Source organism: Anas acuta, chromosome 4, assembly GCF_963932015.1.
Source record: "Anas acuta chromosome 4, bAnaAcu1.1, whole genome shotgun sequence".
NCBI lineage: Eukaryota > Metazoa > Chordata > Aves > Anseriformes > Anatidae > Anas > Anas acuta.
In genome coordinates, this window is record NC_088982.1 from 25,098,692 (window position 1) to 25,116,655 (window position 17,964).

The window sequence follows — 17,964 nt, forward strand, 5'->3', positions numbered from 1 at the left end:
CCAGCTCATTTACCCGTGTACTCAAAAGTTAGGATTACATTATTAACGTTCACAAAAACATCAAGATCACCCCCCTACACAACCACAATCAATAAGCTTTAAAAAATTTCCTACCTTGAGTTTGTTTCTTGTTCACCGCATTATCAGCTTTATGCCTTTTCTGAATTAAAAATGCACAGTAGTTAAAGGCTTCTGCTGAAATAAAACTTTCACATTTAAGATGAAAAACACATTTATTACTCCCTCCTATATATCAATTTAATACACAGATTTTAAAGCATTTTAAATAGAACTATGGATTATTTGCATAGTCTTGATCACCAAGAAAGTCATACTCAGTTCTAGGCTAATAGTGTTCTAGTAATAGTAATAGTTCTAGTAATAGTTCTAGTAATAGCGGTCTGTCTGAGCGGGAGTCACCTTTTCCCTGCAGCAGCCTGCACAGTGCTGTGCTCTGCACTCGTAGCTGGAACAGCACTGATATCACTCCAGTGTTGTGTCTATTGCTGCGTAGTGCTGGCACAGCATCAGGACTCCTAAGCCCCCAAGAGCCAGCAGGCTGGGGGTGGGCAAGTGATGGGGAGGGGATATTGCCGGGGCAGCTGACCTAAACCAACCAAAGGGATATTCCATAACACCTGATGTCACACTCAGCAATAAAAGGGGGGGCTCTCGTGGGGGAGGGGGCTGTTCCTCCTGAACAACCACTACGCGTTTGAGGCCCTGCTTCCCAGGACGTGGCCGAACACCGCTCGCTGATGGGAAGTAGAGAATAATTTTTCTCTCTCTCTGTGCTTCCGCGCGGACTGATTGTTTCTTTTGCATCTGTTTCTCCTGCCCATTCCCTTTCCCTTTAATTAAACCTTTCTCATCTCAAACCTCGAGTTCTCTGTGTTGTATTTTCTCCCCCTCCTTCTGAGGAGAGGGGGAGTGAGAGAGCGGTTGTGGTGGAGCTTGGCTGCCCACCTGAGTAAAACCACCACACTCTCACATACACAATCACTATTTGAACAAATTCCTTGATCAAGAATGTGGTGTATTTATGTTCTGTAACTTTGCCCTTCCTTGCAACGGGGAGACAACTCTAACAGAGCAAGGATCGTGAAAGAATTCTTCAGGTAAGCATCAGATACAGTCAAGCTATGACTGAGTAAATTAACTTTACTTCTATATAACTACCTGCAGACTTCAGCAAAAAAGACATAAAAAACAAACAAAATCAACTCAACCCCTTACCCCAATGTCTCTCAGTTTTCATATAGGTATTAGAAGCTTTTTGATAAAAATCTTTTGATGCGGCTACTAACAGCAGTATTTTCATGATATAATCAAACTCATATTAGCTACAAAATGCTTAGGAGACTACTAAAACAGATTTTTCAATAGAGGTACAGAATTCAATCCTCTTCAACAGAAAAAAAAATCAGAAGCAACATTGTAAATGAAAATGAAAATAAGCTGACCTACTTAAGAGCCATATTTCTAATAAAATGCTGGTATAAATCTGAGTTGCCAGGTCTTAAAAGGGCACCTTATCACTTTACAAAGACTAAGGTAAGGTATCATTTTTGAAAAGTTTGTCACAGATTATCATCAGACTCTTTGCAAAAAGATGGCTGATTTTTCAGATAAACAGCCTTTGATTGACAAGAAGGCACAGTAAGTTGACCAAAGCAGGTAGTTATTTGCCCAGAGGGAGAATCTCCTCCAGCTTGAAAAGTAACAGTTTAATTTTAGTTGCTTTCTGAGCTATGCTGGGTGAAAATCATTGGAAACTGTCAATAATTTTGCACTGCACATCACAAGTTTTGCTACTGCTTCTGAACCATACATGGAAAACACATGCTGTTAGTGAATAATGTCTTCTGCTTATATCTTCTACTTCTTGGGATTACACTTTAGAAAAGGAAACATTTGGTTCTTGAGTTGAAAGTATAAATAAATCCACTTATCAAAATAATATCAATATATAAAGTTTGTCATCTAAAAGCAGATTAATCCTGCTTTAGTATCAGATGAAGATAACCATTCCTGAAGATCTGAGATACCTCACTGTGTAAAGAAAGTAAAATGTAATTAAGGATGGAAGGAAAACATACTGAACGTTTTTTACTATGGAGTAAGTGGTAAGCTTTCCCAGGAAAAAAAAAAGTACAGCTGTCACAGCTGAATATTCCTGCATGATATAACCAGGAGGCAATGTTACATTTTATATCTATTTCACTAGAAAAAAATAAGATTTCTTTTTCAGACAATGGTCTGTAAAACTCAGCTGTGTATGTGAGAAATTCCCGTTATCATCAGCTACACACACACACAAAGCCTGTTGATTAGCAGCTCAGTTCTCCCCGTCAGCTACTTCAACTCAATCGGTTTCAACTAAGCACTCTAGGAATTAACTACATGCTGAGGCAATGTAAACTTAACAAAAGGAAAAATAATATGTGAATTGTCTTTAGGTAATTCTGTAGTAACTAGTAATAAGAACTTTCATTGTTTAAGCTGATACATGGCAAAAACAACCAAATAAAAGACCCAACCCACAACATGTTCCTGGCTTCTGCTCCATGCCTAACTATACAATTAATGTTGTAAAGCGCAATGATAGAAAGAAACAAAATGACATAAAAGAGGAGGAAGATGAGATAATTTTAAAAAGGACACTCTGTACAGTAGCAGGAGCCTCAGTTTTATATTTGCCTAGACACTGACAGATGGTGTAAGTCTGTAAGCATGAACAGCAGAATTGTTAAAAATATCTGAAAGAGCATGAATTGATTTTATGTCTTTTTAAAAGGGATTTTGTTTATGTAAATGGAAAGCAACAAAGACATTTAAGGGGAAGCTGACTATAGGGAGGCAAACACTGTAAATGCAAAACAGAACGAACACATTAATGGACACAACATTGTCTCTTGTTGGACCTCTCAACTCTTTGGCCCAAGAACTTCAGAAAACCCAGGGGGGCAATGTATCTTGCCTACCATCTATTCTCAAAGTTAACTGAGTAGACTAAGTGGAGTGTCAGCAGAAAAGGCTGCTGAGTGCCCAGCCACTCTCCACTTCAGAACTTCTTTGTAGCTCATCACTCCTCTTCCTGAACATGTTTCTACACATACACTGTAATTCTGTTCAAACACAATACACCTGATGTTCCCAGGAAGCTTACTTTTCTTGTGCTTAGGAAAATAGCACTACCTGCAACGCTTTACAAAAATCATGAGTAGCAGCCCACAATACCAAGAATGAGGAACCTTGTCCTCCACATGACAAGGCACTCTCTGATATATTACATCTAAAATCTTGTCCTCCATATAATTTATCTGCAGAACTAATACAGAACCAAAAAGGATGAAGAAACTCTTGATATCTGAAGAATGATTTGGTAAATCAAGACTAATTCCTTAGATACAAATGATGCAGTCTAAAGCTAACTCATTTGTATTACCTGAATTAGAGAGACACATTCTGTGATATGTTTTCAAAAAAGAACGGGCAAGAAGGTACTGAGAAAACCTCAACAACCTTTGTTGGAAGTGAAACAAAGATTGACATTCCTTTCCCTACCCACAAAATAAGAGAAATTAGAATGGATGCTGCCAAGCCATGACAATATCCTGGCTCTTTTAAAATTTTCATTCAATAGAACAAGAAAGCAAAACAACCACTACTGCATACAGTGACTCCAGGAAAGCTTGGCATAGGTAGACACCTGCCTTACAAAGATAAGCATTCCATTTATTTTCCTGGCCATGAAACATCAACGTATCACATTTATCAACAAGATACTAAAGACTAACAATAAATTGCACTGGGCCAGGACAACAGAAAAAACTGAAAAGCCTATTCCCCTTGCTTGTCTACAAAACTGCAAAATTGTAACAGTGAAACCACAGATTTTATGCATCTGACCTTAAAAAAGGACTCATCAGATGCACTGACCTGGATTTCACAGCTGCGGAAAAGCTGTTTTTAAAACTTTAAAAGTGGCGGAATATTATTCAACAGGTTTTCTGCAATATGATCTATGAAAACAAAACAAAACAAAACAAAACAAAACAACAAATTATTTAGAAAATATTGCTATTAAATACTTACAATATCTTCTATTATCTCCTTCACTGCAGCTACAGCTAAAATAAATAAAAGAGGGACCAATGTTGTGTAACGGCCTGTTGGTGATACATCTGGAATTTGCTATTAAAAAGAGAAAAAAAAAATGTTTGAATTCCTGGCTGAAAACATGCTTTAATACAAGAAGCAGAACTTTCTGTGCAAACACAGATGAAAACTGGTTTCATTATTTGGCCAGGGTGATGATTATTTCCAAGTAAGGTATTGCCTTTTAATCAAACAAAGCTGATACAACAAAACAATGTTTACATTTTAGATAGAACAATGTTCAGCAGTTACTTTCAGAGGGTTTAGTATCTGCAGGAGATTCACCTTCATTTTTTTTTGTATTTCATATTAAATTTAAATGCTTATTCGTAACATACAACTATTTTTCTTTTCAGTTTAGATTTTTGTTAAAGTGGACACAACTCCAAGGTATTTTTAATTCCTTCGGTTTTCAATCTCTAAAAGATTTTGTGCTTTACCATATGTGTTATATGACAAAAATGTGTTATATGACAAATTTCAAACAGCTAAGACTAGAAGAAATTAGCTTTTGCTAAGCAGGTATAGGCATAGATAATGCAAGTGCATGTGTGCATAAAATGAATACAGAGAAGATGTTAGTTATGCAATATATATTGATAGCTATTCATAATTATCTTTATATTGACTAGAGTTGTTAAAGGCTACACTGATAGGGTAGAGTATTCCCGCCTTAATAGGTTTAGAACAGGCAATGCAGCCCATATGACTATAAGATTTTGCAAAAGAAGAGTAGAGTAATAAGTAGTCCTTGATGTGGTTAGAACACATCTTCAATTAATCATAAATGGTTTTGAAAAACCAACAGTATTATTTATGAATTATATAAATTTCTTTTTGCTATGACCACAATGGGCATCTGAAAGAAACCACAATGTTATATGCATGTATGCTATTTTTCTTGGAATAAGACAAATATATATGTTTTCAAAGTTACTCTAGATTACATTTTCAAGCATTTATATGGAAACCAGGCAGAAAGTTAATAATTGTCTGTAAGTCAGCTGCAGGTCAAAGCGATCTATCACTTCTCCAGTTATTTCTGCCCTTTCATTCCTCCATACACGTATACCCAAACATCCCCATTCCAATTACACATTATTTTACAGGCAAAATATGAAAGCAAAGGGGCACCAGCTCATACCTCAGTTCCATTACCCTGTATTTGTTACTCCTGTTTCTGTGATGTTACTGATGGTTTGATAGCAGATGATGGTCTTGTAATTCCATCATTGCTTCCTATCATTCCTCTTCCTACACCCAAATCACCCACCTGCCAGGTTCTCATCCAGTAAGTCTCAAACAGTTTCAGCCTCACGTTCTACATCTACTAGCTTGAAGTACAGTGGCACCACAAGCAATGCTGCTGGACCACTGGACTAGCTGAGATGCCAGGTGGGGTCAAGAGATTGTACATGTATGTTTAGAAACCACAGGTTTCCAGATGGAGAAAGCTAATGAAACCCTGAACTTCTGATTTTTTTCTTTTTTTCCCTCTAGAAAATAGTGCGAGCTTCCTGTGCAGAAGCATCCTACAAAGCTGTTCCAAGCACTTAGAGCAACAGCAAAGAAGTCTGTATGAGATGTTTCATTTGCTGAAACATATAAAGCAAAGGAGGAAAAAAATACACATTGCAGTGTATGTACTTTTATTTTAGTAATTTTTGTTTCGTTAATGCTCTCTCAGTAAGTTTCAAACATTAGCATCTTGTTGTTGATCTTACCTGAAGTAATGCAATAAAAAGAAAAAATGCATTAGCAGCTCTTCTGAATTGGGAATAAAGGAACCTTGGCAGGAATGTGATTATGTTGTACTTTGCAGTGCTAAAAGACAAAGAGAAAACCAAGTACAATTATAATAGTAAGAAAAATTTCAAATGTATTCCTTTCCTCTCAGTTATACAAGCTTTCCAATACAGCAGGATCTTTTGTGATTTCTGTGTAAGCAAACAGATTCATTTTTGACTAAAAAAGAAATCTGAAGACTTCCATAGACATTTCCACACACTTCTATGATCTAGCTAACCAAGTAAAGCACCCATCATCCACAAAAAATGTTGTGAGTTTTAATTTTGAAGTAAGAAACTTCCTTGTCACCTCTGTGTGTTTTGTGGACAGCAGTCAAGCTCTGCTGCAACTCCGTTACAGGCAACAAGGAGAGGGAAAAAATGAAGAGGAAGAGGCAAGTGGTTGCACTCAGGAAGCAGGTAATACAAGACTTAAGCTCACAGCTCTGACGCCTCAGAGGAGTACCTTACCCAGCAATCTATGGCAGGCACTTGGTGAGCAATTCTGCACCATGACTCAAGTGCAGACAAAATTCTTGAGCAAGAGTTATCAGTCAAGCCAGCATAATGAGAAGGGTGCTAAATCAAAACTGAGGAGCTGTGGGGCTTCTGTGCTGCATATGAATTTTCATGATCTTGAAGACTAAAAAAAAAATAATAGGATCAACTGTATTTAAATGATGCAATATATTTGAGAAAGTAATAAAAATCAAAATATTAAATATAAAACCCTGTATCTTTCACTGAACTGAAATTTTACCTCTTAAAAAAAATGAAAATATTGGATATTGTGTAATTTTGAAGCCTGGAGGAGCAGAATATAGCTTATCCTTGTGTAACTATCTTGGCTAAGCCATCAACACAAAATATTTGAACACCCATCCTTTCATCTGCCTTACACTCATTTAAGAGCAGACTGTTAACATCCTAAAAAAATAACAGTTAAAACAATGATACCAAAAAATGACAGACAAAAAATAAGAGTATTTTGGACTCCTTTTAAAGTTAATAACATTTACTTTAACTTTGCATAAAATACTCAATTTAAAGGTGGAATTGATATATCGTATACAGAGCTAAACACTGTCAAGAAACAAAGAAAAAGGCAGAAAAGGTAAGTGACTCAGTCAAGAGTGACTTAATCAAGATAAGTCACACAAACAAAAAGCTTTATAAAGTATCTCAAGTCCATGACAAAAAACCACCACATTATTCTTAACATCTATAAATTTTCTGCATGTATCAAATGTACCTTCGGAAAACACACCTGCCTGAGACAGCAATATCTTTGCCATTCAATTACTTTGAATTTTAACAACAGAACTGAAGGACATTATCAGATCTAGATATATGTTACTTATGAGCATTCAGTATATTTCGTAAAATTAAATTTAAAAATAAAAAAAAAATAAAATCAGCAGAGCCCTAAAGACTAACCTGGAAATTTATAACTAGTTTCATAAGCAGCAACAGCATCTTTGTAGTTGGTTGACTGATAAAAAGCAGAGTTTCCAAAGCACAGAATTACATGTTCAAGCAAAGCACACCTACACTGGCATCCAGTTACCAGAAATATGTTTGAAAATCAAAGATAAACTGAACTTCAACTATCCCATACCCTTAGGGATATGCCAATGGTGCAGCTGTAAAGGTCCCATGCAGAACTTTCCCCACTCAGTTCTTAAAAATTCTGAAGATCAGGTTTGTATATTAAACAGGTTGGATATTATAGTCATTGAACTTCATTCCTCCCTCCAGAGTCAGTAACTGCTACTAGTGGCTGGAGGAAATGGCAGAGGTGGAATAAACAGAATCTTTTCTTAAATTTTGCTAAGCAGTATGCAACATTCTGGAAAAAAAAAAAAAAAAGTATAACAAAAACACGAGTTAATACCTGACATGGTTATTGCAGAATTTGGTTAACTGGGGCTGATTGATGAATATAGTTCTCAGTTCTTCTTGATCAGCTAGAGAAGTTTTCTCTGAAACATCATCTGTCTTCTCATAGCCTGTGAACATGGAAGGATTTTTAATATAGAGAGATAAATGGACAGGAATACATACACACAGAAGACTCAAAGCACTTCATAATAACAAAAATACATCTATCATGACTGTGAACTCTATCTGTTTCTTACAATAAAAGCAATGTTAATTAAACAAATAAAGTTTTAGCCACGTAAACTTTAGATGTGATTAAGAAAGGAAGGCAAAAGGTATGTAGTGAAGAAGCTTTGTAAAGCTATGATAATGAACAATAACTGTAACTTCTGCTCAATTAATGATTACCCTCAAATAGCTTGTGCCATTTTATAGCAATATGAAATTAACTATGGTCTGTTGATGCATTTCAATCCAGAAGAGAGCATACAAAATAATAACAATATAAATAAATCTTTCCTCTTTCTCAGCTGAGTGATCTTACTTGCAGTACTGGGGCAAGTAATTATTTAAAAAGGTAGACGTTAAAAGAAATACACAAACAGCAACATAAGGAAAGAGCAGGGCTAAACTGCTTTTTTGTTACTGGTATTATTGGTAATTTGACAAGTATGCAATATAAACTCAGAAAATCTTCATATTGTAAATAGATCATTCAGCATATTAGTTTCTAGTTTTGCATGTAAGCTTTTTCTGCATTGCTTGTTGCTGAATGTAAAAGAAAATCAAATACATAAAGGGACATTTACTATAGGTTTTACATGACTCATTCCATACTTCTTGATCTATTTTCCTGCTTTGCCACATATACATATAACACACTTTCCTCTTCATGCTTCTTTTAAACTAAATTGTTACACACACAACTATTGTAGTGTAACAATTAAGAGTTTGCATAAGAATAGAGGTAAATTTCCTACAAAAACCTTGCAAAAGTTTAACTATTAGTCTCAATGTTAGAAAAATAGTTCCCTGTGAGGATGTCTGAACAATGAAATTCAATACAAAAAGTATATGTCTAGTATAGCTATCAAATCAAAATGACTCACTAATTCTATTTATTTGCCTAATTCACCTGTTCTGAGAAATACTCATAGAAAATTCTTTGTCAGAACTAAAGCTAAATAAGTGCAAAAAAACAATGCAACCTAAACTACAATTTGATCAACTGTACTCTTCCAGTCCTCAGAAACCTCCCCAGACCACCATGAGCTTTCAAAGACAACTCAGAGTAGCCTGACAGTGAGATCAGCACTCACAGATACAGCCCAGGAGAGCCCACAGCCTTCTGTATTTCCCATTTGTGATCCCTAACCCAATTCTGTCCCAACTAGGTAAGTCTCTTGCTGCAGACTTTTACACCAGTAACATGAACCTGTGGTTCCTGGTATTACTACACTGGAAATCCTTCCAGTTCCCCCAAGGAAGAGCACACATCTGACATTTCTAGGCAAGCTTCAGGATCCATCTCAAGAATTCCCCCCAAGAGGACGAGCAGCCAGCCTAACAGACTTGACTCCCCAAAAAGGTGCCCACACACTACTTTTTGACTTAATGAACTACGCAAAAGCACTTGGCAGGCTAAGCCAGACATTTCCTATTCCTGTCATTACCCACCCTTTGAAAGGCACCTCCTGTGCGTGACCTCCAGTACACGATTCCATGAGCACACACAGGTGTAACACCACTGGACACAGGCACATCACCATGAAGGTGAGGTTGTCAGTCATCACAGAGGCACAACCAGTCACACCAAGTCTGAATCCATCACGTGGTGAGTGCGATGGATTTCATCCCAGATATACAACACCTTCCAGTTGAAGGAACGAACACATCAAATAGATCCTGGAGAGCTTTGGTGGATCAGTTGGAAACTATTCTCTCAGTACCAACCTAGCCTGACTAACTTCAGGAAATAAGGGAAGAGTTTACACATTCTTAGAATACTATTTCGATTTTGTGGCATTAGTTTTAAAGCTTCTGGAAGTACAAACCTTGAGTACTAACAGCGATAGAGTTAAAGCAAATGTTAGCAGGCATTAAACATGTATTACCTGTTTGTTTAAAAGACAAAGGAACTATAGACATTTATTTTTGTATGTTAGTAATAATGTATTTATTTGTTCTTCTTAAAACAAAAGGTCATCAACAAGGTGCTTAGGAGCTTCATAAACATTTACTGACTTCCTTTCTATTACCTTGAATTCACGTTCTTCAATCCTTACTTAAAAATATATCTTTGGAATAAGTTCTGAGGCTCACATGCAGCCCTTTGTAGCCTAGCAAAGGGTGTGTTAGACGATCTTCAAAGCTTTAAAGGTTACACATCTCTCCCACTTTGCCTAAACTTTGAAATATATCCACTAGAGTACAGGCTACACTCCCACACAAAACTCAGTATCAAGAAGTTACAATTTTTCTTCCTTGGTTGTATCTGTATGTGTACACACATATAAAGACTCTTAAGAGTCCATATATTACTGAACTTATTATGTTGACTAAGATGGCAAATATGCTTAATTTAAGTGACTGAAATGTTTTCCAAGCAAAAGACACAGAAATCTTTTTGAACCACTCTACTTTCAGATGTGATTATCAGAAAGAGTGTACAGAGAAAACAGAAGTGTTGAAATTTTAATTCAGCATTTGATAAAGAGCTGCTACATCCCACCCTCCCACAATGCCATTTCTTTACAATATACCACTCTTGGGAATAGTATCACTACGTCTTGCTTCCACTACCTACCCAAAATCTTCTGTCAAGAGTCAGCACACCCAGGTTTCAGTTACTCTGCTGTGTGTTTTTCCCGGTTAGTACCAGATGTCATACGCCTGGTCAGAAATCGGACACGCTCTTCTTGCTGTGAAGCTGCTCATTTTCACAACTGCCCGAGGTCAAAGAAAATTCTTTGCTGCACAGCTGTACAGCAAACAAAGCCTCAGGCACTGTTTCTGGGCTCTCTGCATGCCAAACATCTTCGGGGACACCCTACCACCCTATCCTACATGTGAGGCAGACCTAGCCTAGAACTTTTTTTTTTTTCTTTTTTTTTTTCTTTTTTTCTGAAGCCTACACATTATGTTATGTAGGTGAAGTTTCCCACTAGTTTCACAAGACAAAGGACCAAGTATTTAATAGCTACCACCTTGAGTGTGAATGGGAGTTTCTCTATGATGCATCCACTAGAATTACAATTAAATATCTGTCTCATTTCCAGGGTTTGTTTGTTTTCTTCAGAAAACCATCACAAAGCATTTCCAGTTTCTGCAGTCTCACCCACACTCATCTAGTATAAACAGATTAAGTCACCAAAAGCTTTCCTTAATTACAGTAATTTATTCAAATACGACCTGCATGGAAATCTTCAGGACACTTTATTTACAGTAGGTGAATAAAGAATTTGACAACAAGTTGTTTTTGAAATTGACAAAAAATGCCCCAAAATAGTGTCAGGCACTAAAATTAAAAAGGAAGGGTATTACACACCATGGTAGTACATACATTAAATTGAAATGCCTGCCAACCTACAGTCAAGGTGACAGAAACCAAGTCCACAAATTTGTTCTACAATTACAATGCCTCATTCAGTCTAGCACCTTGTGGGAAATCACGTCTGATGTGCATTATTTAAACTACTCACATTCAAATATGAAGTAGGACATTATCAAAGTACGCTCACAAACTCGACTCTAACTGTATTATATCACACCCAGACTTTTAAGAGCTACATCTCTATGAAATTTTTAAAAATAGGCTAGAGCTCAACTGCTGACTGCCTTTCAGTGCAGCAGGTTACACAAAAGCTGACCACATTGCAAAAAGGAAGCTACTAAGTGCTGTATTTCTTCCTCAAGGAGAGCAAGACTCCACTGGCATCAAACCAATCTGCATGAACTCAGCCTACTAATGAAATAAGCAGATGACTGTCTCTAAAATGTTGCATACAAGTAATAGTCACAAGAACAAGTGAAAGGACATCCATGCTTGAGAACGGAAGGAAAATTTCACCAGATCACCTCTTGGTGAAAGTAGCTACATTTTTAGCAAAGGGAGTGTAAAAAGATGCATTTAACACACAGTAAGAACAAATAAATAATCAAGTTCTCTACCATTCTGTAATCCATTAGAAAGCTTCAAGAACACTGACCCAAATATTCAGACAGTTGACAATGAAAAAAATAGAAAATCGTGAAGTACAAAACCCAGACAGGAAAGGTAAAAACCACAACGCATGCAGAGTCAATAGCAAAGCATCAGCTGTTGCATATATCTGATTATGAAAAAAATACTGTGAAGTTTGTGAGTAAGCACATACAATGAAGCAATCATTTTAACCTCCTTTTGAAAAAGGACATGATTATTGCTGTGCTACAGATGTTAAACTGGAGCCCACCTAACTTGTTTCTTGTCTGTTCATCACACCAAGTGATCAGAAAGGCATTGTTCGAGGGCTTAGCATTAACAGTAGCGTCACTCCATAGTGGTTCTTATCTAAGGTAACAGCAAATCCTAAAGTACCACTCAGCAATAATTTTGAAGTCTTCTCGCCAGCAGGAGTAAAACTGCAATTATCACAAACCAGTCAGGAACCATGGTGTTGCTCTAAGCAAGACCTGTCATTTGGGAAGAATAAATACATTGCGAGATCCTTCTTCCTCTTTTGCAGTCTGTAGCACTGCTGATATTGAACCAGAGCTGAATTATCATACAGGTTCTATGGCATACGCTCTTATCTGTCCCACTGCCAGAAAAGCATCTGACTTGAAAAAAGTTGCAAGTCAGCACTTTAAAAAGAATAATTGGAAAATATGGAAGAATTGGAACAAGTCACACTACTCTGACAATTTATTATGCAGAACTGGCAAGTTTTAAAGCTAATTTCCACTTCGGAATCATGTCTGATTATATATATAAATTTTAGTTATGCTGCAACAGGGACAAAACAAAAATAACCAATAAAACAACAACAAGCCAAGCAACTGACTTGAGCTTTCTCCAATAAGAGAACCCATTAAAGACCATACTTTGCTTCCAAGATGAAAAATCCAGAAGAGGCAACTATATTCCATCATACGGTATTTGCGGGGACTCTTTCTAAATCAGTTTTGATATTGACGTTTCTAAACCAATAGATAAAACAACAAGTTCTAAACAGTAAACACTGTACAAAAATTTTTCATATTTCCAATTTTTCCTTGACCATAAATACAGATAGATCATACCATGGAGAGAAAGTGGAGGGAGAAAAAACTCACTCAAATCACCAAAAAGATTTTAATACACTTCTCTTAATCATTTATTTTATAATCATTTTATTCTCAAAGTATGGTATTCAAAAGCTTTGAAAGCTGGTTCTGTAGCCAAGAAATTCTTAGACTAGCAAGTCTGCTAGCTCATGTTCCTGTAGAATACAGCACAGTTTAAAGATGGTATCACTATGAGAAAAGTGTGCCTTCAGAGCTATTAGTCCCAATGCCATGATAAAACTTTGATAACACAACCGGCACTGAGAAGCTGCCCTCTGTACCTCTGAGGAGTCAAAGTACAGGAGGGGAATTGCAATCAGCTGCTCTAACCTGCCAGCACCGCTGAGGCTGACAAGCCTGTATGATAACTAGACACAATTTTTCCAGTCGTGAAGCACTGGGAATCTCAACATGGTCTGCAAAACAAAATTGTTAAGAAAAAGAACAGACTCAAGAGACAATAATGAGCACTACCCTGGTAAAATGTTACATAGTCCAACAGTCCAGTAGTATAAATGCTTGAGGATATATTAGGAATTACAAAACTGGACAGTCTGCTGAAAATAATCTGATGATTACTACAGAATTTCAGATCACACTCTTCTTATGAAAGTCATCGCAACTTGCACAAGTTCAGCCTCACCTACCTTTCACACAGGCATTTTCCTCCAACAATACAAAGAATTTGTTATTAATATTGTTGGCAGACAGCACAACAGCAACTCAAATTTCTCTACAATCTAATATCGTTCACTGAATTCTATCAATACTTGAAGGAAAGGATTAATGCTTCTATTTTCAGAAGATTAGAGAACCCTAATAAAAGCTGTCAACCCCAATTCCACTCTCCCAGAATACAGCAAAAGAAAAAAAATATCTTTGAATAATTCAACTTCCTATTATTTAATAGATGCATATATTAATCATGTAGCTATAAATAGTTAAAACAAGCATAGTTAATTACTGTATTAACTAACTCTGTACGTCTACAGGCTATACTACTCAAAGATTTCCTCATGGGTTTTGCAACTGCAGAATACATGACATGGATGCTATGTCTATAGCACCAAACATCCGAAGCCTGGGACAGATTCAGAATTAAGGTTACTGGTGATGGGAACACATTGTAGAGATTTCCTAAATCAGTTTAGGAGGGCCAGACCTTCCATGCCTTGGGCAAGACTTCTTTGGTACAAACACCAATTGTGTAGAACTGCAGTGTTTCCTAAGGTGAACTGCAAGTGTTCTTTACAACAGGAAAAATAGACAAAAATCATTAAAAAGGATCATAGGCATGCCTGGTTATCTTTTATCAGCCACGAAGAGTAAAAGATCCTGCAGAGGTTTGGGAGAATACCGCCAAAACAGTAGCTGTTTTTTAACCAAGCTCTTTTTTTGATGCAGGTAATGTGTTGTCTTACAGACGTTAACACACCTACAATTTTTATTTTGCGATAATTTACAGACTATAGTATTGCATCCTCTGTGACTGCCAACCAATTCTTGGGAATGATACATGTGTGCATCATTCTGACAGGTCTTGGTTTATTCTATCTGATCACAGCAGCCTATTTTCTCTAATAACAGTATTACTATCTCTTTATGCCGGAGAGGGCTTAGTTCTGAGATGATGTCAAGGCAGTCCAGACTGATAAGGTAACTCATGATCCATGGAAAAGGTCTCTGAGGCAGAAATTAGCTGCTGCAGTGCTGGAAGAGAAAAATGAGGTTTTAACCCCATACAACACAGAAATTCTAGAACAAAGAAGGTAATATTAGGTTTTCTATCAGATCCCCTCCTGTTTCAGGCTACTCTAAGGAATGGCCCATGCTATTACAACGCTTATGAACATTGCTCTTTGTGATTACAGTATTAACAGTGGCTTCCAAAGAATGTACAATGACCTTGCCATTAACAAAGAGTTTCCTACTCTACGCCATAGATAAGACTTCGGTGGAGGTCCCAGGAGGCTGCGCTATCATCACTTTGCACAGTGCTTATCTAAGAGACTCTTATTATGGCCAGAGCCAGGGTCTTACAGATACTTTTTGTCAATTTCAAGTGCTGGGGATATCACTCACATTGCAGAACTCTCAAGCCTCTTAGAAAATTGTGACATTTACTTATGAAGCACTGTTTAGAACCACAAGCCACACTGTCCACACAGAATAAATTTGGAAGCTATTTATGCCAAAAAGAACCAAAAAAAAAAAAAAAAAGGTAAAAAACTCATGGAAATCGATTCCATTGTGAATGAACTGAATGGAAACGAAACAAACGAGGAAGGTTCACATTGATCTATGAGTGGAGACACAGTAACAGTTTTTAAATGTCTTCTCTTTGAGTAATGGCTAGTACAGCATGATACAATGTAGCAGCTCTATTGTTATGGTGAAAAGCTATCACATCATTTCCCAAAAGTTGTATTTCTTAAAAGAAATTTCATACCTATTTTCAGTCCTAACAAAGGTGTTTTGGAGAAACCTATTAATCCCTGTATTCAGCTGTTCTATAGTCATCCAACCTTGAACATTGTTCATATAAACTAGATTTTTTTTTTCCCTTTTCAGTACATCTGTACTTCTTTAGAAAGACACTCGCATTTATGGAACGTCATGTTTGCTCATTTAATAATCCTCAAGATTCCTGTAATTATATGATTAAAAAAAAAAAAAAAGCACAAATAAATTGGGAAAATCAATGCTAAGTTTTCAGTGAAAACCAACTGACTTGGAAAGAATGACTGGGAAAGAACTGAAATTAAGCAGTGTTTGGACCTCTAGCCAGTGCCATTATATGCCTCTGCTAATGACAGTGGGTACTGCATCACAGCTGCTCTGGCCGTAAGCACATTTCAAAAGCATCCCTGGAAGCATGCATCTTCCTTATTGCTTTTCAGAAAGATGTATTCCTCCACTTTCTTGGCCAGCTAACCTTGCCTAGGAAGTAATAGGTAGTGCCAGAAATCTTGCAAACCTACTTTTGGGGAAGAAAGGCACATAAGATGGTATAAACAGGAAAGAAGGTCAAGATAACATCTTATTTCCAATTTTTTTCTTCACTCTCTTGCTAGCATAGGGAAAAAAAAGCAAATATATATATAAAAAATAATCTGTTTGGAAGAAGGTTGAAAGACGCAAGGAGAAAGTTTTTACTTCCTACATGACCAAACAAAGACAAAGGCTATTCTACGCAGCGCAATGGCCTGATTTATGTGCAAAACCTTCAACATAGCCAAAGGGATAAAGGCTGCATGCCCACCTCGCCGAGCGCGTGTCATTATGGTGACATGACTGTCATGATGTACAGCAGCACAGCACAATAAGCTATCCCAATGCGCTGCTGCGTTTATATTTGTGATTTTCACGCTTTATTTCGGCATGCAATAATCGTTATATTGTAATAATTCACTGCAGCAATTCTCTCCGCAAGGCAGTTACGGGCACGCTGCTGCTGCCTCAAGGCTTAAACCCCGACCCTCGGCCGGGCATTACAGACACCGGCACAGCCCGGTCCCTTCAGGTAGGGTCTCCCCGTGCTGGGATCGCCGCCGGAGGACAACGACAAGCCGACAAGGCGGAAAGAAGCGGCAGCAGCCGGCCGCCACCGCAGAGGCCCGGCGGGAGCCCCCCTCACCGCCACCCCGCCGCACAGCCGCCCCCCTCAGCCCGGCTCCCCGCGGCGCTGCGGTACCGGCCCGGCCGGGAGGCGGCTGCCGGGCGGCGGCGCTTACCCTCGGCGCGGGAGCGGATCTCCGACACCGTTTTCTGCACCGCCGGCATGGCCGCGGGGCGGTGGCGGCCGTGTGGTGATGATGGTGGCGGTGGTGAGGCGGCCGCCCTGCACCTGCTGCCCTGCGATCGTGGCCGGCGGCGGCGGGGGCTCCCCTCAGAGCGGCGGCGGCTGCCTCACGCCTCAGGCGCCGCCGCTCCCAACCGACCGCCGCGGCGCCAGCGCTCCCCGCTCGGCCCCTCCGGAGCCTACCAACTCCGCCCCGTTCCCCCCCCAAACGCTTCCCTCACGCCGCCTCCCCGCTCCGCCGCCTGCCCGCCGCCATCTCACGCCCCCCACCCGGCGGCTCGGCTTCAGCAGCGGGCAGGAGCCGAAGGAGAGGCGTGCGGGACCTGGAGGGTTTCTGAAATCGCCCCCTCCCCGTGACGGGAGGGGAATGGAACGTGCCAAGCCTTGGGCCGCTGCCCGGTGCTGGGAGAGCTGGGCGGGCGGGGGATGGCCGCCCCCGTCCCTGTCACCGCCTCCGTCCCTGTCCCTGTCACAGCCCCGCGGGGGGCTGAGGGGCAGCAGTGGGCTGCAGAGCCCCGGTCAGGCTGCGGAGGGAGGGCTGGTGCTGCCCTGCTTCACGGGAGGCTTCCGAACTGTCGCCCAGCTTTTTTATTTATTATATTTTTTGTATGTTTTCAGCCTCGTAATTCCCAGTGTCGCAGTCTGCCAGCCCTGAGCCGCTGTGACTCCGAGCTGCCCTGCCGGGTGGGCTGGTGGAAAGGAGGTCCCAGCTGCAGGTGCCTCGGGCTGTGGCAGCAGTGGTGGTTTTCCTTCGAGGCTGTTGGCGTGACACTTGTTCTGTGCAGCTGCAACAGGCTGAGGAGCGTGGCCCCGGCGTGCTGTGCCTGCGCCTCAGTGAAAACAGCCACCCTCGCTGTGTGAAGATGGAGAAGAAAACAGGAGAGGGGGGTAGTATCTGGAGCTGCAGGTCTTCTTGGCGTGTTTGTGGTTTGCATCCATTGCAGTCTGCCAAAAAGCACAGTCCTGCATAGAGGAAGATGGAAGTTATGAAATAGAAAAACACTACAGTTGGCCTAGGGGTCTTGA

At 39.3% G+C, this 17,964-nt stretch overlaps 1 protein-coding gene across 6 annotated transcripts in view; it reads right to left on the reverse strand.

The window, feature by feature from the left end:
- Positions 1-17,333, reverse strand: part of ATP8A1 (ATPase phospholipid transporting 8A1) — a 109,227-nt gene extending 91,894 nt beyond the window's left edge. For 2 of the 6 annotated variants that reach the window (XM_068680233.1, XM_068680232.1), the window contains exons 1-5: positions 16,871-17,333; positions 7,843-7,957; positions 5,886-5,985; positions 4,099-4,197; positions 115-160 (exon numbers count right to left, since the gene is read on the reverse strand). In XM_068680233.1, the coding sequence (XP_068536334.1) occupies positions 115-160; positions 4,099-4,197; positions 5,886-5,985; positions 7,843-7,957; positions 16,871-16,919 (409 nt within the window). In that variant the 5' untranslated portion in view covers positions 16,920-17,333. Of the gene's footprint in view, positions 1-114; positions 161-4,098; positions 4,198-5,885; positions 5,986-7,842; positions 7,958-16,870 lie in introns of those variants that run through there. The other 4 variants (XM_068680235.1, XM_068680234.1, XM_068680238.1 and 1 more) reach the window with 2 other exon arrangements.
- Between the last annotated feature and the right edge of the window lie 631 nt (positions 17,334-17,964).